Below are 24,142 nucleotides of genomic sequence, written 5' to 3' on the forward strand. Positions count from 1 at the left end.
GCGCTTTGGCCGGGGGAAGCTCTGGACACGAGCGTCACCCCGGGGCAGCTGGAACCGGGCAACTGCCCCGCTCGCCTGTCCCGGCAGAGAAAAGGGACCTGTGCAAAACCCACCCACTCGCCCGGCCCAGGAAGTGACGCCAGCCCGGTCCCCCCCGGCACACCTGATTCACCTGGGCGGGCGGACGGGGCGGCAGCGGCAGCGCTGCGCTCCGCGGAGCCGGGCGGTGTCCGGGCGCAGCAGCGGCGATGGCGAGGGACGGCGGCTCCCCCTGGGCCATGGGGCTGCTGAAAACCTTCGAGGAGAGCGAGTTCAGCAGCTGGGAGAAGATCGGCTCGGGGGGGTTCGGGCAGGTGTATAAGGTGCGGCACCTCCACTGGAAGACCTGGCTCGCCATCAAGTGTTCGCCCAGCCTCCATGTGGATGAGAAGTAAGGGGGGGACAAGGGCAATGGGGGCAATGGGGGGACAAGGGACTCTTCCCACAGAGGCACTCCGAGCCCTCAGTCGCCCCGCGGATGCGCAGCCGGGGAGCCGCGGAGCGACTGAGAGCTCCCTGTGTGCAGCCCTGCCCGTCTCACAACCAACAGCAACAACAGATGCCGTGAAATGTTCCCTGTGTCCTGCCCGTTCCCTCGCAGCCATTCGGAAGGCATTTCTGCCCTGCCCAGCCCCGGCTGTGCGTGTGTCGGCTTGCACTGACACACCGGGCCCGCTGCGGCCCCACAGGCACAGGGCGCAGTCCGGGACGGGACGGGCAGGAGGAGGAGTGGAAAGGGGATCCAGGGGCTTGGGAGGAGCCAGGCTTTCAGCTCGCATGTGTAGAAGTCGCGATACATGTGGTGGCAGCGGGCTCGGGCTGGGGGGCGTTGGGGTGTGGGCGCTGGAGCCGCGGGTTCGGTGTCTTGAGGGAGCGGGTGCTGAAGGGAGACGTGCTGGGAAATGTGTCCGGCTCCAGTTCAGGCACAGCGCTTCTCCGTGTGTCCGGCTGCTCGGGGTGAGCCCTCCCTGGGGGCTCCAGTGTGCAGCTGTGCTGGATTGCAGGAAAAGGTGGCCCACGGTGGGACTCCCCGGCCTGTGTCACTCGTGGTAGTCCTTGGTGAGGACGATGGGCTGTGCTGTGCTCACGCTGTCTGTGTGTGATCACAGAATCATAGACCGGTTTGGGTTGGAAAAGACCTAAAAGATCACCCCGTTCAGCTCGCTTCCACTAGACCAGGTTGCTCCAAGCCCCGTCCAAGCTGGCCTTGAACACCCCCAGGGATGGGGGCTATCGAGGGCAGGTCTCCTTTCCTAGGAGAATAAGGCTGTCATATGCATCTTCAGAAACATCCTTGTGTTGTAGGGACAGTAGTGGCTTCCAGCAGCTCAGCCTCTGTGCAGAGGGAGGTGAATATGCACAAGTCATGTTGATGGAGCTTTCCCAGCTCCACTTGATCTTTGGGATCTCTGCCAGCTCACAAGCCGATTCTGCAGCTCAGTTTTTGAGACGTGGATTGGCTCAGTCACAAAAGGTTTCCCGTTGTTGCCTTTCCTGCAGAAGGAGGGAGATAAGATTAAAACTGTTTGTAAACCCATCTTCTGCAGGATTTCTGGGGTAGTGCAGCATCTTTTCCATTATCTGAATTTCTGACTTTGCAGTAGGCATGGCTTATGGAGTATAGTAAATGAAATTAAATGTCCTTTGCGGAGGGAGAGTTTACTATATGCATAGGGTAACTGTGCTGCCTGTGAATAAAATGGAAAAAACCTTTAAGTTGCAGAGTGAGTTTTATTGTGCTAACCTGCAAGCCCTCCTACTACTAAAACCTCAAAGGAGATTTCAGGTTTGATGCTTATTGATCAAAATAGTACTGTAGCTGATTAATTTTGAAGTTAAGATTAAAACATGTCTTAAAAATAAGCTAGAACATTTGTAATACTTTTCATTTGCAGTGTACATCTAAAAATTTACTCAGAAAGTTGATTTTTGCTCTGAGACAAAGGATGTTGTTGCCTATTTTAATATGAACAATTAATTCTGAGATTTGCTATCAAATCTCTATATTAATATATTCCATGTGCAGTAGAGAGCCAGTTGTCCCTCCGTGGCTATGAGGTGTGCAAATATTGGAAGACCATACAAATATGCAGGTCAGGAAGCAAAAAATGCCTTCTGAATTGGAGAACCTTGAGGGCATGGGGCTCCTGCAGCTTCTCATTGATTTTAATAAACTGCTTCTTGAAATAGTAATTTATTTACTGCAGAATTTGTGCTTCAGATGCTTGAGGAGAGCATTGATAAGAAATTAGAGTATCCCTGGCCTTTGAAAGAGCTGCTCCTGCAAAATAAATCTACACTGAATTTTTTATTTTCTTTTTTATTTCTCCTTTGGTTCTTGGGCTGCTCTACCAACCCCGTTTCAGAAGTTGGTTGCTTTTCACCCAAAACTTTTCTAATAAACTTGTGCTATTCAAATGGTGGGGTGGGGGGCACAGACAGAATCAAACACTGCCTCTTTAGCTGGCAGGTTGCAACAAGCCTTTGTAATTAGGTTGTTAATCCAGGAGATTAACTGGACTAGCTGTTTCTTGGAACCCTGTGAAGAGTAAGAAGAATTGCCAGTGGTATCAGAAACATTAACTGAAAAGCACAGAGGCTTTTTCTGATGTATTTATTTGGTACCACATTAAAACCCTGTTTGTAATGGCTTGGTGGTGGTAATACTCTGTGTAGTCTCTCTTTCGGTGTTTCTGCAGACAGTGAGAGATTTGGAGTAATTCCCTCGGCAATTATCACATCATAGAGCCAAGTGGCCTCAAGCAGAAGAAAAACTGAATGTAGAGCCAGAAGTGTTTTCTATCTTTAAGCCCAAGCCCTCTCAGACGATCCAGCCAAATTCCATTCCTAACACCTTATTTGCTCCTGCTTTCCCGGCTCCTGAGATCTCGTTTCCCACATGGGATTCAGGATGCTCTCAAGACGGGAGATTCAATGTGAATCCAAACAAAAGAGTGTGTGACGGAAAGGTGCAGGAGCCTCTCCCCCAGGACGTGCAGTGGAGAGGGTGAAGTCTCTTCTCTTTACCCATGTGGGCCAGAATGGAAGTGTGGTCTGGAGAAAAAGGGTGGCAAGCTGGGAGAGAGAGAATCCTGTGTGGATTTCCTCTGCTGAACGTAAACGTGCAGATTGTAAGGATGTAACATTTCCTGGAGAGGGCTCTTTGCTGGAGGCGTTGGCCATGGGGGTGACTACAGGGTGTGGAGGTGGAAAAAAATTCCTGATTAGGGGAAAAAAAAATGAGCAAAGCCCTACATATGTCTCCCTTTGCACATCCTGGATTTGGGAATGGAGCAGGACTTAGACATTTAGGAGGTTTTAGGAATGCCTTGCTGTTAGTGGACATTTATTTAGGTGGTGAAGGTGAATGAACGTCTTTTCTGTGTAGGGAGAACCTAAGATTCACCTTGTGCTCCTTAAAAGAGATGGGGTGAGCCTGGCTGTCTGGGTTAGCCTGTAATCCTCTGGTACCAGAGCTGCACTGCAGAAATCTGTTAGCAGGGCTGACATCTGTTAACCTGAAAAAAGGGGTTTTCTTCCCTTCCCCCTGCCCCAGCATATTCTGCCCTGACCATACAGTGGTTTTTCTTGTCTTCTCATATACACATTGTTCTCTGAGAGTCAGCAGTGTGGAAGTTGTTAAAAACGTACCCTGCAGAGCAGAGGCCACTGCATGCTCTTAAAACCTCTGTCATGATGCAGATGAAAAGAGTTTCTGAGGAAATTCAAGGGTGGTGTAATTTTGTGGACCTCCATCTGCACCACCAGCAGTTTGTGAAGAGGAAGCCTGAATTCCTGACTGGAGAGCAGGGCTGGATCTCCCCTGGGCTGGGAGAAGCCTGGCTGCTCTGTGTCTGGAGGTGGCTCACACAAATGGCCCCATTACAAATTTTGAGTTTCTCTGGAGCAACTTTAACTGCTCTCAGACTCCATTAGGGAAATGTGGTGGTAGTGGTGGGGGAATATAAAACTGCAAGGACTGCCTGGTGAGTCTAAGGTTGTAGTTTTACAGCAGTGTTATCTCTAGGGCATAAAGATTGGGTGCATGCAAATGCAGGTACAGTCGTAATTCCTGCTGTTCTTGTGGCAGGGTTTGTGGGACAAGGGTTGGGCCCTGGGGACGGGGGCAGTGGGCAAGGCCCTTGTCTCTGCAGGAGAATCCAAGGAATGCAGCCCTATCTGTGCGGGGTCTGACTTGGAGTGGAAACAGACAGCTATTGGGAGGTCTCCCATTCATGTAGTATTTCTGGTTGCTTGCAAACAGCTGATCTGTGCTGACTTCTCCGACAGAGAGATGCTCTTTGGCACTGGACCCAGTGCTGGAGCTCTTGATGCGTGGGCTCCTGTCTTCTGGTACTCTTACAGGAGAAAGTGTGTGCACCCTGTGATTTACATGACCCCAGCTGTCCTGTGTGTACACTCATTTTCTTTTTTCTTCTTTTCTTTTTTCTTTTTTTTCTTTTTTTCTTTTTTAAAATTTTTTTCTTTTTTCGTTTTTTTCTTTTTTTCTTTTTTCTTTTTTTCTTTTTTTCTTTTTTTCTTTTTTCTTTTTTCTTTTTTGTTTTTTTCTTTTTTTGTTTTTTTCTTTTTTTCTTTTTTTTTGTTTTTTTTTCTTTTTTCTTTTTTCTTTTTTCTTTTTTCTTTTTTTCTTTTTTCTTTTTTCTTTTTTCTTTTTTCTTTTTTCTTTTCTCTTTTCTCTTTTCTCTTTTCTCTTTTCTCTTTTCTCTTTTCTCTTTTCTCTTTTCTCTTTTCTCTTTTCTCTTTTCTCTTTTTTCTCTTTTTCTCTTTTTCTCTTTTTTCTTTTCTCTTTTCCCCCTCCTCCTTTTCCCCTCTTTTCGTCTCCTTTCCCCCCCTTTTCCCCTTCCCCCCCCTTTTTTCCCTCTTCTCCCCGCTCTTTCTCCCCCCTCTTCCCTCCCTTCTCCTCCCTCTTCTCCCTTGTTCTCTCTCCTTTCCCCCTTTTCCTTTTTCCTTTATTACCATAAAGTTAGGATATAGTACTGGAGGGAGAGGGGAGCGGAGCCGAGGTGCCTAGAGAAGATAATTCTGACCCTTTCAGTAAATAAGAAGCTATCATATCAGAGGCTAGACCTATGGCTCTCCACTGAGAAACCCCACCAGGAGCTTTGCTTGGATAGTGCAGAATAATTCCTAAGCACCGGAGTAGCCGAGCAGCACAACGCAGCCCCCTCCCGTGCCATCCTTGATCTGTTCCATGCGAGCTGGAGGCTCCATCCCTGCAGCACCCTTCGCTGCAGCATCAGCACTCGCGTATCGAGGCGATGGGCGCACCGAGAACACCTCGGGCTGCGCCCAGCGCCGGTGGCATCTTGTGAGGGGAGAGGGAAGGGAGAGACCTTTGATCTTTGCCTGATGGAGGAGATCTTGCTTTAACGAGCTGTTTGTGTTAATACGATTAATGCAAGCGCGCTCCAGCACTTGGCTAATGACTGCTTTGGCTCTCTTGATTTCTTTTGTCTTCTCTCCTTTTCTGTTTTCAAAAGGTGGCAGGGGCCTTTTTGAAAGCTGTTTGAAAGCCGGCAAGCCTCCCTCGGCTGTACCAGGCCTCTGGCTGATTCACTTTTGAATGCTCTGGGTATGGGAAAGTGCTCAGGGTGGTAATTGTTGCACGGGGGCTTTATTTAATCAGGCAAATTAGATAGAGGGCACTCGCCTGCTAGTCTGTTAATTCACTCAGTTCACTGGAGCTGGTCCAAGCAGAAAGGGAGCTTTTTAAAAAAAAATTACTTTATTGAAACGGAAAATTCTGTTTTTGTAGAAAACGCCCCATTTCTTGCAGCCAGTCTGTGTTTTTGGTGATGCTCTCTGAGGCTGTTGTTAGCCCTGGAACCCCATCCCGAGGAGTCAGTGGTTCTTGTTAGGCGCTGGCTGCTGCTGCGTTCTTGCTCTGCCTGGGAGGGCTCAGACGGGTGTTTTACATCCCCGACTCCAGCGCTCAGCCCGGTGAATTATGCTGGCTATGCGTGTGGCTCGGGGGCAAGGAGTTGGTTGTGTTATTCATGGGCGCTCCCTTCCAGCGTGCCAAGGAGCAAACTGGGTACTTGTCTGCAAAGGCAATTATTTCACAAGAAAGTTGCTGTAGGGAGCAACAGGAGCCAACATGGTTAATAGGAAAGATTTCCCTTATCTATTTTTTTTTCCTCTCTCAGCATGTCTGTCCCTCTTTAAAACCATCTTTCAGCTTGGTCTTGCCTCTGAAATAGGTTTGCTGCTGCTGGCTAGGCCCTGGTGGGAAATGTTACCTGCATCAGGTTATTGCAGGCTGCCACAGCAGGTGAGCAGCAGGCAGCAGAGCACACTGCCAGCCTTGGGGAGTGTCCTACTGCCGAGTCTGAGGGCCAAATGACAGCTCCCAAAATCTGAGGGTCCCTCATAAGCTGCGTTTCAGCTTCTCCCAGGTCATCCAGGCAGTGGAGGACACGCAGGAAGAAAAGACTTAGCTGTGTGAAGGCTGGATTTGGTGTTTTCTCTTTTTAGAAGTGGACAGTGCTTCTAGCTGGCCTTGGATTTAAAATTTAAAAACCAAAACAGTTTGATGGAGCCGAGGTTCTGCCACGAGGCTCCCGCTGGGGTAACTGGCATCCCTTGTTAGTGGCACAGGGCACAGACTTGGTCCTGTTACTTCAGGTACTCTTGTCCATTAGACAGTGTGCACATCTTTGGGTACATTGCAGGAGCTGTTGTGTAATAAGAGAGGGTCTGCTCAGGAAATATTACCTGTCTGACCTCCCTGTGCCCTCTTTTGTGAATCTATGACAGCAATAGTGATGTGTCAGTGCCCGTGGCCCAAAGCTGCTCTGGGCAGAGTCCATCATCACCAATAACGCAGTTTTTACAGATTGAAGGTTCTTTAAACCATCACGTGTGGCCCCTCTCAGTGGGCACAGCCAGCCCGGGGAGAGGACCCTTGTTTCCTCTATGCCACTTGAGTCCTTGTGGGCTGTTGCAGAAGCATGTGAGGGAGGTGCAGAAGAAAGGCACAGCAATTAAGGGTCTTGACCTGGGAGGCTGCAGCTCAGACTGAGTAACACTTAACCCTGTGCAGGGTCAGGCTGAAGTGACCTGTAAACCACCCGGGGTGCTCATTACAGCTGCCGGGACTGGGCCTGTTACATCACTGACAATGGTGTGCTGGGAGTTTTTGGCACCTGCTGGAGGGGAGTTGTCAAGTCTGTGTTTTGGGGAGGCTTTTGTTGTGTCTTCCTGGCTACAGCAGGCAGTTTGCTTCCCTAAATGGTGGGTCCCAAGGATTCCTCTCCCAAGGTTTGGGTCTGTGTACGCTCAGGATGCACCAACAGGGTTGCTGAAGCGATGCTGTCCGGCCTCTCTTCTGATTAGCACAGCCTTATGACTCACAAAAAGTTAATGACTTCAGCCGAAGGAGCTACAGCAGTGGTAAACCTGGGCTCTAGGTGTATCATCCTCCTTCTGAACAGCACAGCTTAAACATCAAAGCAGGGACATAGATGGGCTTCGCACTCGGGGTGTTCGCACTGGGGGAGTGTAGGACTCCCCTGCGGTCCTGCAGCTGGGAGCTGCCTACCATTGGAAGCATAAAACCCAGCGTTACTAAATGTGGAAATACACCTGGAATGCAGGCTGGCGAGGGGCAGCGTGGGTCAGTCAGGGGATGATGGTGAAATGTGGTGTTTGGTTTTATAAGAAATGTTCTGTGCGTGTTTGGCGTGAGGAGAAACAGCTGCTCCATCCCTCATGTCCCATTCTCTTCCACCCAGGGAGCGCATGGAGTTACTGGAAGAAGCCAGGAAGATGGAAATGGCAAAGTTCCGCTACATCCTTCCTGTGTATGGCATCTGCAAAGAGCCGGTCGGCTTGGTCATGGAATACATGGAGACAGGGTCTCTGGAAAAGCTCCTGGCTTCCGAGCCTCTGCCCTGGGAACTGCGCTTCCGCATCATCCACGAGACAGCGGTGGGGATGAACTTCCTGCACTGCATGTCCCCTCCACTGCTCCACCTGGACCTCAAGCCTGCAAACATCCTGCTGGATGCCCACTACCACGTCAAGGTACGCATCGGACACTCTGTGCGAGGGACCCACCTTTGGACATTCCACCACGGCTCCTGGCAGATGCAAAAAGCCTGAGAGAAACCAGCAGCATTCCTTTAGAATTAGAGAAATGCCCACTGACCCAACCCCTCTGATTCCCAAATTAAAATCCACCCAAATAGAGCCCTTAAATAAATCCACCTGGTTTATGCACCACTTTGGTACATAAATAGAGGTACGGTTAGGGAACTTGTGAGAACCCTCCTGAAATATTAAAAGGATGTAGTGAACTCTGGTTTTGAGACCTAATGGGTCCTGCTACAAATTTTGTTGCAGTAGGGTCGTGAGGCAGGTGAGAACAGGGAGAGAAAAGAGGTGTGAACCTCTAAATCATCTTTGCCACTTCACAGTTCCCGTGGTTGCCTCTTTCTAGGTCTTTGCGCCACTAAATGCAGAGATCTCATTTACAGCTGGAGTCTGGAGAAACCTTCCCAGAGGCAACTCATTTCCATTTGCTCAGGGCATGTGCACTGAGGAAGTATCTCTGTCCTGACTGTTCATGCATACCAGGTCACTGAAAGGAGTTTTTTTGTGGCTGTAACAGCATGAAATTCTTTTCATTATCCATTTCCAGAGTAAGCTGGCAAACTTGTTAGCCTTCTCTGCTGGAGGTTCTGTTCTGAGAGCTGGACTTGCTTTCTCAACTTCCTTTTTAGAGAGGAAAGAGACTAAAATGAAGTTTTTCCCTGTTTTTTTTTAGAGTTCAATTATTTTTTTTTTTTTAGCTCCCTGTTTTCCTGGCCCCCTTGCTGATAAAGTGGCTTTGGTCTTGCCTGCACCATTCTAAACATGAAGTTTTCATTAAACAAAGACAAATCTCCTGATGTCATGAGAGGGTTGGAGCCCTAAGAGGTGTGTGCCACTAATGAAATCACACCTGTGATGGTCTCAGATTTTTTACTAGGCCTCTTAGTGATTAATTTCTTAGAAGGATTTTCTTTCTGAGGTAGGAGGCATCTACAGGGGGTCATGCTATTATGACCGGAACATCAGGATTTGAGCTGTTCAAAGTCTGTTCTCACACACTAGTGCTCAGAGGCCTTTGCTAAGTATTTATTTACTTAAAAGTTCAGGCTTGCTTGCATAACTTCTTAAATTCCTAATTCTTGACTCATCCATGAGCCAAGATAGGAAGGCTGTGTTTTTCTCACTGTTTCAGGAGGTTGAAGTGCCTGATGTTCTGCCTATATCTGGGTGGTGATGTAACACAAGGGGGCAAAGTGCAAAACGTACAAAAATAAATAAGTCTCTGGTGAGGTCATTGCTGACATCTCTGAACTGTAGGAAACACATGAAGGTCTTCAGATCCTTTCCATGGAGTTCAGGAAGGAATGGTCTAATCCAAACCTTTTCCAGCCAGCAGTCTTCTACATCCACAGGCATCTTGGAAACCCCTCCAGGAAGGAAAGCAGATGCAAGAACCTGTATGCAAAATAAGAGATGAACATATTCTGTGAGGTGCCTTCACTTTAAAAATGTGGCCCCAAACCTTCTTTTGGTGTGACGTGAAATTTATAATTAAATTTCAGACCCTGCAGCTTGATTTAATGTGCATTTTCTTGCTGGAAGGCTAATGGAGCTGCTGATTGAAGTGTTTTTAAATGTTGGCATTAATTTAGTAGGTGACCTGTCCCTAATAGAGTCCTAAGGTGAGTGGAGAGATGTTGCAGACTGTGAAAGAAGAGTTTGGAGGTAGGGAGGACTTTTATAAACTGTTTGCCCTTGAGCCAGGAAAGAGTCTTCCAGTGGAGAGCATTAGAAATGCTGCTGTGCCATCCTGCAGTTAAATGCAAACACACCCTGCTCCTTTTATGAGCACCATGCTCACTGTAAAGCCCTCAGCAAGGCTGGTGACTAAGGCAGCGCTGCTGTACAGAACTTATCATCAAGTGGGTGCCTCCATATCATAAAGCCTGTGCATTACATAAGCGTGTGCTGAATTTTGTTCTTGGGAGGATAATTAGGAGGATGGGATTGGCCTGAACAGGGATATAGATAGACAGATATTAACTCTGTGAAAGGCATGTTGGGGGATTCTCTGGGGATTTGAAATGTTTGTGTGTAATATGTGCGGCGGAAGGTAAAGCTTTGCTGGTTTTTGGAAGATGGTTGCATCCATCCTCCCTTGTGAGTTGGTGGTGGGAGCTCCCTTCCCTTCCCTGCCATGTCCTGCTCCCTCTTGTTTGCCTTAAACGCTGTGCTTTCCTTGGCAGGATTATTCCATACCCAGGCAGGCTTTGCTAGCAGGGATCAGCCTGCTTTTTCTTCCTTCATGTCAACATTTTACTTCTATTTGTACCAACAAGAGCCTCCCTTGCTCCTTTCTCCAGTGTTCCTTATATTCAATCTTTCGATATTTACATGCTGTCTGACATGTATTTCTTTGCTCAACTGGACCACATCTTTTGAGCTCGTTCTTCAGCTCTCCTGCCCTCCACACACATTCTGGATGTGTCCCCTGAGCTACTGTGATGTGGCAATCGCTGGCACAGGGGAAGCAATGCCACATTCCAGCGCTGCCCTCGTGGGCCGTGACTCTGCTCCTTCCCTGCTGCGATGTGATCTCTCTCCAGGGCCCTTGGTAGGAGAATAAACACCTCACCACGTGCAGAAATCTCATGCCCAACTTGTTGCCAGCTTCCATGCCCTCCTATCTCTGTTGCTGCTTCACAGGTTTTCTGTCTTCCAATATCTCATGGTCAGGAGTGTTACTTTTCGCTCAGGTGTTTAAAATTAAACCAACTTGCCACTTAATACTTCTGGGCAGAAACATTATTTTTAAGTTCTTGTTTCTCCCACTATCCAGCCTGAGTTTGTTGGGTTTTTTTGCAGCTCCTCATCTTGCCATATATATTTGTACACATACACACACAGACACACATACATGTATGTGTGGGTTCATGCACACACAGAGACAAGCCTGACCAGTTATTTTTCATCTCCCAGATTTTGGTTTTAAACAGCTTGAAGCAGAACGAGCTGCTCTCAGCTGTGCACTGCTTTAAGCTCACTGTAGTTGCTTTTCTCCCCTCCCCAGTCCTCCAGTTTAAACCAGTGTGAAGTTTGCTGCTGTGTTGTACTGTGCTGATGGTCTGGATAGATAGGTTGCCTCCATGGGCTTCACTTTTATTTGTTTCAGCTGCAAAATTTCTGAGCATGCAGTTAGAAGCAGCCTAGTCAGATGGCAAATTTGATTATCAGAAAGCTTCTTCATGTAGGTTGTTAACTGTAGGTCCCAGTAATACCCAGAGGCCAGGCTGGTAAAGAGCAGTTGTCTCTTTTTATTAGACTGCCTGGTGTAGGTAGCACAGCCACGTTTTTATCAGCAGCAATTGCTCTCTTGTTATTACAGATGAGGAGCCTTTGTTTTGTGTATCCCTTCTGCCTGTTTGCCACCCTTCCTAATCAAGGTTTCCATGCAGGGCTGTTGATGCATGGCTCTTTAATCCCAACCAACAAAGCTGGTTTGCGCCTTGATCAATTCTCTGATTGATCTAATTGTGGTGGCACAGGGGAGGGAACAAAACCATCCCTGTTACAGTAATGCAGATTCACGATGGATTAAAATGGATGTTTGGCTTTGGTTTGTGCTGCTTCTGAAAAGAGTGTCACAAATGTCCCACCTGAAACGGGTTTGGAGGAGTTAAAAGTTTCAGGGCAGGTTGGAAAAGGATGGAAATAGAGTCTGTTTCAGAAAGATTCTTGTTAGAAGCTAAGTGAAGTGCGTTCATAATCACTGAAGTAAAGACATAGATTTGAAGTGCAGATTGTGTTGGTATTTGGAATTAATTTTTAGTCCTTCCTGCTAGTAGTTTTAGTAGTCCAAATCTGTGACCTGTGCAAATTTCTTAAAAATTGCAGGCATTTCTTAAAGAACAAAAATGTAAAAGCCTTTTTCCCCTACCCCCAGAAAAAACAAACAAGGGAAACTTCCCCCACCGCCAGACACCCGAATACCCCATAGATAAATGTGGGGGCACTCAATATCCCAGTGCAGAGACTTTGTACAGAGACAAATACTGGATGTTCCAGCAGTGATTAAAAATTAATCCAGTGGATTTGATGCAGAAAACCTTTTGGTGAACTCCGTCCCTGAGTCCACTGCAGTGCATTCTTCAGTTTTGCTCGCAGAAAAATAACATAAAGCATGAGGAGCTTAGTGCAGAGTTCAGGAGTCATCAGTAAAAAAAAAGCACTTTCCAAGCACTCATTTTGTTCCTGCAGTGCTTGGGAATAGCTGACTGTAGTAACTGAGTTATGTGAGTGTATTTTCTGGTTTTCACAGAGAAAAAATCACAAAAAAATTCTCAAAGCATCTAAAACTTTGCGAGTGGAGTGGAAACTTTGCATACTGGAGTGGAAAAATCCACAAAAGGCAGGAGCAGAGAAAGGCTTGCACGCATGAGTCAAAAACAAACTAAACTAAAACTAAAAATAAATAAATACAAATCTTCAGATCTTGGGATCTTTCAGTAAAGTGAGTGTTGCTGGAAGCGGGCAGGAAAACACGCGCAGCTCCCGTCCCTGCTCGGCGCTCATGTGTTTGTTCTCGTGCAGCCCTTGAGCGAGCGGAGCTGCCTGAACATGAACCATCCCACTGTCTGCGTGGGCTTTGGCCAAGGCTGCTTTCTCTTCTTCCTACCTCCCCACCACGGGTTTTGCATGGAGCAGTCTGTCGCCTCCGTGTCTCCCCTGCTCATACCACGGGCGCTTTTGAAGCGCCGTGGGACCCACCTGGAATAACTGATGTGAGGAGCGAGATTACGGATTCCCTCGGATGGTGGGGAAGGGCAGAGCCCGGGGTGGGCTGCAAGGACCAGCAAGGATGTGGAGGAAGGAGTGGGGAAGGGGTGCTCTGCTTCCACTGCCTTCCCCAGCAAGGGTGTTGCAGAATGAGGTGCCTGGCAAGCAATTTAAAGGCAAAACAGGCAAGTGAAATGGCTGTATCTTCCACCCACTGCGCAGTTCCCACTGGTGTTTAAAGAACTTGCATGACTAAATACACCGTGCAGTGTGGAAAATTCACCCTAGAGGAGCTAGTAAAAGCCAGAAAAACTGTCTGCAGAATCTCACTATTTTGTTGCAGCCTGCAAGATAACAATTCCTCAATTTCCAGTGCTTTCTGCTGCAGAATTTGATATGATCGAAGCCCTGCTCTACAGGTGATTTTTTTATTAATTGGCATAACACCCAATCCTTCATACTAGGTTGGGACAGTTCCACAAGGTGAAGCTCCTGCTAGGCCAGGGAGGGTGTATGCTGTGTACTTCAGCTGTTTCTTAGTTTGTAGGGTGACTTTTTCTGTGTAGAGCTCTCAGCTCTGCCTTGGCCCCCAGCCTTAGATTCACACACTGTAGCTGGTGGCTCCGAACACAGGAGTGTCACCCTGCTGTCTGCATTTCATCTTTATTTCTTAACACACGCAGTAGGAAACACGGCATTGTTTAGACAAAGAGGGAGGTGTGTGGCTTTAATTATGCCTGGGTTTCTTGAGGTGTATACAAGCCTGTGCTTCACATTAATCAAAGGAGAGCAGTGCTTCACCGGATCCGTTCAGACTTGCAGGGTTCGGTTCATTTATTTATATATTATCATATATAACCTGACACCACAGCCTGGTGTGATGCTGGGGTTGTGCTTTTGTTCTCCTGTGGAGCACCAAGCACCCCAGACTCATGCAGCATTTCCTGGGGTGGTCAGTTTGGCTCTTCCCATGGTGACCTGGCTTGTGGGTGTGGGTTTCTTGACTACTTGCTGCTTTCCTGGGCTCCAGTGCTTGGCTTGCTGAGGAGTCCAGCAGTCCCTCTCTGAGAGTGTAGCTCTACAGGGATGAGAAACTATTCCTCCAGATGACTTTGCTTTTTTCCCTTTTTCCCCCCCCTTTTTTTTTTGGGTTTTTTTTGGTTTTTTTTGTTTTTTTTTGGTTTTTTTTGGTTTTTTTGTTCTCAAGTCATTCCCACGCTACCCTACAGATTAAAGATACAGATGCACAACAGGTCAGACATACCTGTGTTCTAGAATGCAGGACTTCTCCAGCTTCTCAGAATGCCACTGCTGAGCTCTTTGTCCATGGGAGAAGTTCTTGCTGAAGCTGTGTGGGTTGCTTTGTTTGTTTTATGGCAAAGGGAGATTCCTTGCATGGCTGCATAACCTGCCTGTTCTCCAGGAGGCTGAAGCTGGCAGCAGTTTTCTCCCTTTCCAGTAATGGACACATGTTGCAACTAGTTTTGTGGTATCTTTAGAGAGAAACTTCTCAAAGTGTAAAGTCGGAGCCTAGTTAAAAAAAAAAAAAGAAAGAAAAGCTTTTTTTAATTATGCTTGTTGTTTTGAGGGAAAACTTTCTCAAAGGAGAAGCTGTGAAGATCAAAAGGGGGAATGAGTCATTGAAAAACCTGAGTATTTATTAGATAAAAGGAATGTATAAGTTAGGGGGAGGGGGTATCTTATCTAACATGTAGACTAAAATCAGTGAGCTCAGTGGTCCAAAAAGACTTGACTTTTCTTGAAATTTCCACTTGGCATAATAGACCTTTTTGTCCAGTGGGAAATAAGTAAGACAAAGGAAATTCCTGGCCTATCTGTTTGTTCGATGATTGGTATGCCTTTGAGAGCAAATGCATGCATATTTGCTTGACACTTCATATTAAAGTGGAGGTGTGTCCTTTTTATAAACTTGCTGTCACTTGTGCTCATTTCAGCTGTGCTCACTGCGTCACTGCACCAACTTGCTGTATCTCCTGGCTGCCAAAAAGAGTTCCCTGTGTTGGTTTTTGGTGTGTGTGTATGTGTGTGTGTGTGTTTCCATTTGGGTTTTTGTAGCACTTGGTGGCTCTGCTGTTGGGCTTGGTCCTTGTTGGCATGGTCAGTTCAACAGTGATACCTGAAAGAGTGATTCTCCAGAGTTCATTGGAGAGCCAGGACGTTTAAACACATCGTACAACATGAGGTTACATAGGGAAAGGGGGTGGCAGGGCCAATAATTGCATTAAAGTATTTTGCAGTAACTAAATTCAACTGGTTTAAATGACAATAAATTGTCTTGACTGTTTGTTGTGTTTGCTATGTAATGGGCTGGCATGCTGCTGCTTGCAAAAACTGCTTGCCTTTATTTTTTTTTCTTCTTCTTCTTTTAGCTTAACCATAAAGAAAAGCCTACCAGGGCATTATGCTTCCAGAGATGTTTTATTGGCTTAATATTTCTGAACAGCACTTCACTGTATGTGTTGGGTTGCGTCTGTTGTTCTTTGCAGAAAGTATTTTGTGAACACCTTGAAAGTCTAATGGTACCATGCACTTTTCTCACCCTCTTCCTCCTCCTCTTTTTTTTTTTTTTTTCCTGTAGATTTCTGACTTTGGGCTTGCAAAGTGCAATGGTTTGTCCCATTCCCATGACATCAGCATGGATGGCTTATGTGGCACTATTGCCTACCTTCCTCCAGAGCGCATCAAGGAGAAAAACAGGTGTTTTGACACCAAACATGATGTGTACAGGTCAGTGAACTGTGAAAACACCTGAATACTCTTTTAGTAACCCTGTAAAATGAGTCCTTTCTTACTTTTTTTAAGCATGAAACCCCTAAATCTGGTTTGAGCCTCATCTTGCAATGTGTCACTTTAGCTTTTGTTTTTGCAAAGTCTTTGCAGGGTAGAGGCATTTAGAAAAACTGCAGGTGATCCTGGGTCTTGAAATTACTTGTTAGCAACTGGCAATGGGAGGCACTCTGCCCACCTTTAATTTCCCTTCTAAAGGTACATCCTGACCTACTTTTTGAGTCTGTGACAAAATTCTGAGTTATCTTCATTGGATTTCATCACTAGGTCTTTGGCTCTTCTTTCATGGCAAAATTATTAGGAAAAGGAAATTACAGTTGTAGATTAAAGAGATATCTCTTATTCTAAATTAAATGGATTCCTTTAAAGTTATCTTGCAGGGTAGAAGCATTAAATTAAATCCACTGTAATGCTTTCTCTGATTTTGTCAGTGCTGATGTGGAGTGGTTGGTAAATGCTACCAAGAACTTGGCAGCCTCCAGCAAGTCCCTGTGTTTGCTGCCTCAGGTACCTCCCTGCCAAAGCTAGACTTTGAAATCATGGTTCTTGGTTGCATCTTTCTCTGTGTGTGTGTGTTCATCAGCTGAATTTAGATGCAAAAGTGGAGGGACAAGGAAAACAAATTACACTTCTGTGAATTTTTTAGTTTTATTTAAAAAAACTCCTGGAAATAAAGTTTTTGCCTTTTTTTTTTTTTTTTTGTAGCTTTTTCCATTGTGGTTTGGGGAAGTTCTTACGCAGAAGAAGCCTTTTGCAGGTAAGTTGTGTGTTATCTTGGATTTTTTTCCTTTTTCCCATTGATAAGCACGCTTCCTGCCCCACCAGCCCCAGATTTTGTGCATGACCTCCAAATTCTGACAATCTTATGTGGTAAGCACTTTTAAACTCTCAAATTCTGATCACAAGCTTAAGTCTTCCTTTGTCTTACATCATGAAGTCAGAACCTGTATTGCTTCAGGAGCCCTTGTCTGCACATTTTTGCTTCTACTGGAGTTTGCTGCACAGCTCCAGATCAGTGTGTGGCCTGCACAGACTTCTGATGTGTTGGCAAAGCCTGCTTGGCAGGCAACTCTGCTGTTGTTCAGAAACCTCTGTAGAGAGGTTCTGTAGTTTATTTGTAGATTGTGGGTACAGATTTGTTCCTTTAAAACAAAACTGTCTGTGAGAATAAGCCCTGTTCCACCCTGCAGTAAATGCACCGCCCAACAGGCAGCTATTTATTCTTTATGACTTTCCTGTGTCTGTGACTGGCCTATGTATAGCAAACATGTCCCAACAAGTTCCAGTCTACTATTAATTTTTCTCCCAGTGAGAGATTCCGTTCAGCCCAGTGGTTGATTTACAGTCAGGAGCTGCATTACTGCACCTCTTGATTTGTGTTCTTCCTTCACCTCTATGAATAGTTCAGGTACCTGGTCTAAATAAAACTTAAGGTTCTGTTTTCTTACAGCAGATAGGGAAATCCAAAGAGAGGTAGCAAAGAATTGTTTGAGGTGGTTTTTTTTTCCTTTTGTTCTTTATCTTTAATGGGTGGGAAAAGAACACAGGCACTCGCTGAAAATTGTTTTTAAGTGATATATGAGAAGCAGGTGTTACTGCATTGAAAAATACCTCCTTGGAGGGGACAACCAAAAATTGTTTTCCCCTATTGATAAGAAATCTAGAAAAGAGGGTGTGAAAACAAATTTTCAGCCTAATGCCACTCTTAATGCTCTTAGAAAAAAGAGAAGTGATTCCTTTTGCTGGGACATCTAAATTTGTGTGCTTTTGCTTCACAGAGGAAAACAACATTTTACATATTATGGTAAAAGTAGTTAAAGGCCACCGCCCAGAGCTACCTGCTGTTTCCAAATCCAGACCTCATTCATGTAATAACTTGATCAAACTGATGCAAAAATGTTGGCAAGATGATCCTGGTGAACGGCCAACATTTCAAGGTAAGATTTCCTTGTAACTTGGCTGCCCATTTATTCTTCTATGAGTCATGTTATTGCTCAGGACTCTGCTAATCCTTGGGGTAAATGCTGAGAAGCTCTGTGACAGAATAAATAGAGCATATTGTGTGGTGGAGACAATGATACAGGCCACTTACTCATTTGTGGAGGAAGGGATTATCTGAGGACATGTCTGACCATGACGGTGTTATGTAAACACGCCAAGAATAAACCTTGTACTGAACCAGTCAGTCCATTTAGCCAGAAATTATGTTTATTTCTGATTGTGTGTGTTGGGGTATAGGCCATGCTGGAGTTGGTGTGGTTTGCAGTGTACCAAAGCGTTGAAGGACCTGGCTCTCTAAATTTTTACTGTTGTACGTTGAGAAACGGAATTGTTCTCTTGTAAGGAAACAGTTTGTACAGTCACTTCTCTGCCAGCTAAAGGCTTGAACTTGCCCAAAGCACCTGCTATGAATTCAGTGTGGCCCCTGTGTAACACCAGTCTGATGTGACTGAAAATGAATTGTTTGGGCAGCCCTGGGTACCCTTGGCTTGGCTGCACACTGGTGCCCACTGATGAGGTGCTAGATGGAATGGTAAGGATTGGCACCTTTCTCCCACAGTATCTCAGAGCTTTTTTAAGTTCTATTGATAGAGACAGGCAACAGGGCATCTCAGAAAGTCTCCTAAAAAAACCGAGCGCTAAAACCACCTCCTGTTTTCTCCAAAGAAATCACTTCAGAAACAGAGGCCCTTTGTGAAAAGCCAGAAGATGAAACAAAAGAGATGATAACTCAGGACCTGGACACCAAGAATGCCCCAGAACAGCAGCCTGAGGTATTTTCTCTTCCACTTCTTGTTCGAACTTGCTGGGTTTTGGGAGGAATAGGCTGCTCTATGACCTGGAAGGTCCTAAGCAACCTTCTCTTTGCTGCTTTCGAGCACGATCTTGCCTGGTAGAAGTGACTCTTGGTAAAGGACTGGAATGCACAAATGACAGCAGGTGCATGGACCAGCTCAGGAAAACCTCAGGGCAGAACCAATTCCAAGTGCGTCTTATTCGGTGGAGGGAGAGCAGGACAGTTAGGAGATAAAGGCTGGAGCTATGTGGGTGTGACTGATCTTAAAAACCACTGGAGACAGAAGAGCCACGTGGCTCTGTGAGTACTGATGAAAGCTGCCCTCCTTCTTCTGAAAAATCTGTGACCTTTTTCATAGGTTTCATTTGATACAAACAATGTTTAAAGGCTACCTGCAGACTGACAAATTTATGTTTCTTCTGTAGGGTCTTGTGCTCAGTTTTGTTTGCTGACCTTTCTAAAATGCTTGTGTGCTTCTCTTGAAGGGGATTTGTGCATTGTCCCAGGAGAAACAGCAGCCTGCTCTACCATCAGTTAAGGATTACAGTCTCTCCGAGTTGTTGTCCCAGTTGGATTCAGGGATTTCACAGACTATGGAAGGCCCTGAGGATCTCAGCCGCAGCTCTTCTGAGTCCAAACTTGCCTCCAGTGACAAGCGCCTTTCAGGAGTTTCATCTGTAGATTCAGCTTTCTCATCCAGAGGCTCTCTTTCCCTTTCTTTTGAAAGGGAGAGTTCAGGTAATGGTCAGGTTTTCCTTTGTAGTTGTTTGGACTGGGGCATGGGAGTCAATGGTTTGGAGAGTAGAATAACATTCTGGAAATTACTGTTAGCCTTGCTTTCTCTTGCTGTCAGCACTACAAATTTGTTTACTGGAGGTAGTTATTTAAAAGGAAAAAATAAAAATTAAAAAAATTTTGTGGTTCCCAAATATGATCTAATGAGAAATAGTAAATCCCATTTACTTTTGTAAAGGAATAAACTCCCATTAAAGCAATTACAGAATCAGTCATGTAGAGGTTGGTTGGAAGGGAGGTGACTAGTTCACTAGTCCAGCATCCCACTTGGCATTAAAGCCACTGCCCAGTCAGGTCAGCTGAGTTTGTGGCTTTTTCAGTTATACTAAGCCTAAACCTGAGCACCTTAGCTTTTGAGAGGACTCAAGCCACCCTCTCAGCAACCCCAATGACCACTGTAATAAAGAGCCCCTCACTTTCCAGTCCAGTGCTGCAAACCCCAGACATTTGTTTTCCAGTTAGGTAAAAAATGGTTAGTGCAGGGAGATGAACCACAACATCCTTCAGTCTTCATGCCACAAGAGACAGAGTTAATGGGGGCCCAGATCTGACCTGAAAATGTTCTGGGACTCCTGTGGGGTGGGGGGATGGATTGCTCTGCAGGCAGCTCATTGCCTAAGACACGGACAGGTAAGGTGTGACGAGTATCAGAATTGTGATGCTGTCTTTTCCATAGAATCTTAGAACGGTTTGGGTTGGAATGGACCTTTAATGAGCAGAGATACCTTCAACTAGATGAAGCTAAATGTTTCCAGGGATGGGGCATCCACCACCTCTCTGGGTAACCTGTTCCAGTGTTTCACCACCCTCAAAAATCTTTTTCTTCCTTTTATCCATTTAGATATTGGTACTACAGACATACAGAAGAGGAAGCTAACAGAGGCAATTTTATCTGGAGATACCAGCAAGCTGATGAAGATCCTCCAGCCTCAAGATGTTGACATTGTTTTAGATGGGAACTCCCAGTCTTCTGCAACTTGGCTGTTGAAGCAGGTCAAGAAGAATGTGTCAAGTGGCTCCTGCTGTACAATGCTAACCCTAACCTCACCAACAAGAAAGGGTCCACTCCTCTTCACATAGCCATTGAGAAGAAATTTAAAAGCATTGTGGAGCTGATTATGGCCAGGAAAATCAACGTCAATGCCAAAGATGAGGACCAGTGGACTGCTCTTCACTTTGCTGCCCAAAATGGGGATGATTTCAGCACCAAAATGCTGCTTGATAAGAATGCATCCTTGAACGAGGTGGATTTTGAGGGCAGATCCCCCATCCACATAGCCTGCCAGTACGGCCAGGAGAACATTGTGCGGATCCTGCTGAGAAGAGGCGTCAACGTGAACATCAAGGGAAAGGACGACTGGGTGCCCCTTCACTACGCTGCCTGGCAAGGCCACCTCCCCATCGTGAAGCTGCTGGCCAAGCAGCGCGGCGCCGACGTCAACGTGCAGACCGTGGACGGAAGGACCTCGCTCCACCTGGCCGCCCAGCGGGGTCACTACCGCGTCGCCCGCCTCCTCATCGACCTGGAGTCGGACGTCAATGTCCGGAACGGGCTCCTGCAGACTGCTCTCCACATAGCTGCTGAAACTGGCCACACCAGCACCTCCAGGCTGCTCCTCAAGCACGGGGCAGACATCGAGGCTGCCACGGCAGAAGGATACACGGCCCTGCACTTGGCATCTCGCAGCGGCCACTTAGCCACAACAAAGCTGCTGATGGATGAAAGGGCCAGTGTTCTAGCCAAAGGCCCTTTAAGTAGGACAGCACTACACCTTGCGGCAGAAAACGGGCACTCTGAAGTAGTAGAAGAACTTGTCAGTGCAGAAAATATCAATATTTCTGACAGTGAGGGGTTCACAGCTCTCCACCTGGCTGCGCGAGGGGGGTACGCGAAAACAGTGGAGGTTCTCCTGAAGCACGGGGCTCACACTGACATGCCGAGAGCCAGATGTCAGACCCTGCTCCCGCCTGCTCAGCAGAGCAGGAATAGCTCACTTACCGCGTTGTTAAGTGACACTTAATCAGAAGGTGCCGAGTGGTGCCTTTTTTACCTGGTGTGAGGAGGCTGCTGGAGCTCGGCTCTTCAGGGCCTTCTCCAGTTGTGCAGGGGTGCACTGACCAGTGGTGGCAGCTGCTGGACTGAGGTGTTTGAGTGTGACTGAGGCCAGGAGCAAGGCCAAGAGCTGGAGTCTGCCACGCCGTGGTCTGTGTCGTTCATTCTATGCCTGCCAGCCCTGCATGGATCCAGACATTCCCCTCCCAAGGACGTTGTGAGAGAAGGATGCAATTTCTGCATTCCCCCTGCTTTTTTTTTTTTAATGTGCCAAACTAATTTAAGAACTAACATTATGCTTTTTTTTATTTTCCTCAAAACAAAAAGAAAAAAAAAAGATGGCATAGATTCGTGGTTCATTGCAGTGATTGATATTTTGGGCTGAAAGCCTCCAGTGTATAGAGTACAACACCAATCTGCTTGAAATAAATGCAGGAGTTGAGGAAAGGGCTGTTTAAGGTACAGTTAATCAGGCTTCTGCTACATTTTTAATAGAGACATTGATTACAGATTTCCATGTACTCAAAGTTTATGAGGCAGACTTAATAACAAGGCAGGATTCCAAAAATAATAAGCAGAAGTAAAAGCCTAACACTGCTGTCTTCATGTACAGTACTACCTTGTATGTATCCTGAGATCAGTAAACTGGACTAGGTACTTAGTGGTTTGTCTTAAATGAACAAGTCAAAAGCTGAAATTCATACTGAACTGGAACTGGATGGTCTGTTCTAACACCGTTGTACCAATTTGCAGAACACTGTTTGGAGGGGCTGATGACTAGAACTGATATACTGTGTATATAGGATTTCTACCTGTTGTATGCTTTTTTTTCTACTGAAGAAAATAGATTGCTTAGAGTGGGTATGTTTTAATACACCTTTTAATTTCACTCCTTTCGAAGTACAAATGTGGCCTGTTATTAATAAAAGATCATGTTCCACAACTTGTCTGTATTTTGGAGTCGATAAAGCAACTAAAAACCCATTGACCAGCAGCAGCAGAACACAACTGTTAGTGGTCATACAGTGGCCTGGGTTAGAAGGGACCTTAAAGACCCCCTGACCTGGGCAGGGACACCTTCCACTCGATCAAGTTGCTCAGAGCTCCATCCAAACTTGCCTTGAATGATGTTGAAGCCCAAATTGTTGACATGTAAAGCTGCCCTCATTTTTGCATTCCCTGCAGCTTTACAGAAAGTAAGGAGCTTGAAGGAACGGGGGGTGTTTGTTATTTACGGAATAAGAATGTAGAATAAAGCCTCACATAACCTGACCTTTATGCCTGTAACACAACGATGTACAACTGAGATGGTTTCCTCTTCTGCTGTAGCTGTTCCTGGAGAATGAAATAGTGTTAAAAAGTAGATGGTGAAGCCACACTCATGCCACTACATGGTGGCTACAAATAATACCTCTCTTAGAGCATGGCAATCCCAGTAAGCTCCTAAAGGTGCTGACAGTGAAACTTCTTCAGCAAAAAAAAAAAAACCCTGTCATTTTCCTACTGCTTTCTTCCACGTCTTTGGAGACCAACCAATAAGGTGGCCATGTTTCATTAAGCTGTGCTTAATCAGTGTCTCAGTAGAGCAAATTCAACCACAGACCACTTGGTCTCTCAAGCTTAAACATTTGGCTTAGCCTAGCACACATCATTCCCTTCCATTTCAGAGTCTCCTGAACAGTGAGATTAAGGACACTTAAATTCCAGTACTTGCCCAAACTGCAAAAGAGCTGCAAGACCAGGTAACAGCAGTCTTGCACCTCCTAATAAAGGTGGTTCACACCAGCAAGGGAAGGGGAAAGTACACTTATAAAATGCTTTTAAAACAGCTCAAACACTGCTTCGCCAGTACATTCCTTCAGTGCCTAATAATAATAGTACATTAGCTTCTAATTAAACATGAGGCCACACTCATGAGTCTCTATTTCCATGCTGTCTTTCACAATAGCAGGCACCAGCTATGCATTACAAAGAAGGCAACACAGCTGGCACTAGACAAAAAAACCCCAAAGGATTGCAATGACATGCTGCCAGTATTGGAGTGAGTATTTTTCTCTGTGAACCAGCCTTCCTTGGGGGCAGGAGAGGTGAGTGGGGGTGCTAAACTGGCACTAATGCAGCAATTAGGAATTGGTGTTTTGTGAAGGTCTCTGACTTTTCTAGTCATATGTGCACTTGTCTGACTTAGCTGAAGTCTCTGGCTGTTGACCTAAGGCTTTCAGGCATTTCTTGTCTCTTTCCGATCTAAGGTGTGTTCTTTAAAAAAAAACCCTGTAGGCTTGGGAGGTGGGTTGAGGTGGTGTGACACAAAGGGCTGCGTGGAGCTGAGCCTGCTCCAGGTCCCCAGCTGCTCCCTTGCAGTAGAGAGGGCTGAAAGATGAACATCAACTCTTTCCTTCTGACCTCCAAAATCAGGCAGAGGTTGCTTGCAGGGTTTTCTGCAGACACTGTGCTCATCTGCCTCCTTAGGGCTTCTGACTGTGGCCCCGGGTGGCTATTTCAGCCCAGGGAGAAACGTAAGAAAAAAAGATACAGTGAAATGATGTTCGTGACCATCACCTTCACCTTTTCATCTCTAGGTGTGGTTTTTCTGCCTGCACAGCCCTGGTGGCATAGTCTGGGTTCCTGCCAGCGCCCGCTGGTGCCGTCTCCCCGTGCAGGAGCCCCAGCAGCAGGGAAGGTGCCTCACACCATCCCCATTCCTCACTCCTCCGTCCCAGCCTCTGCCCCCGGGGGAGAGCACAGCCCCTGCTGCATTACCTGTCTCTGCAGCAGTTTGTTCCCAGCACCAGGCAGCTTTATTTACCTGCTGCTCAGGG

General features: G+C 46.3%; 1 protein-coding gene and 1 long non-coding RNA gene across 2 annotated transcripts; one reads left to right on the plus strand and one right to left on the minus strand.

Moving 5' to 3' along the window:
- The first annotated feature begins 167 nt into the window (after window positions 1-167).
- RIPK4 (receptor interacting serine/threonine kinase 4) lies at window positions 168-22,266 on the plus strand. The gene is given in 10 exon segments (XM_032101076.1): window positions 168-430; window positions 7,794-8,085; window positions 15,470-15,629; window positions 16,384-16,406; window positions 16,408-16,435; window positions 17,457-17,615; window positions 18,346-18,452; window positions 18,961-19,213; window positions 20,112-20,236; window positions 20,239-22,266. Coding segments are annotated over 10 exon segments (2,382 nt in total). The 5' UTR covers window positions 168-248; the 3' UTR covers window positions 21,292-22,266.
- On the minus strand, window positions 9,011-15,458 carry LOC116440372. The gene is made up of 2 exons (XR_004238570.1): window positions 14,135-15,458; window positions 9,011-9,549 (listed from the first exon to the last, which is right to left on the minus strand). It is a non-coding gene; the product is annotated as an uncharacterized LOC116440372 (long non-coding RNA).
- Window positions 22,267-24,142: the final 1,876 nt, after the last annotated feature.

This window comes from Corvus moneduloides, chromosome 2 (assembly GCF_009650955.1).
Source record: "Corvus moneduloides isolate bCorMon1 chromosome 2, bCorMon1.pri, whole genome shotgun sequence".
In the NCBI taxonomy this organism is placed as follows: Eukaryota; Metazoa; Chordata; class Aves; order Passeriformes; family Corvidae; genus Corvus; species Corvus moneduloides.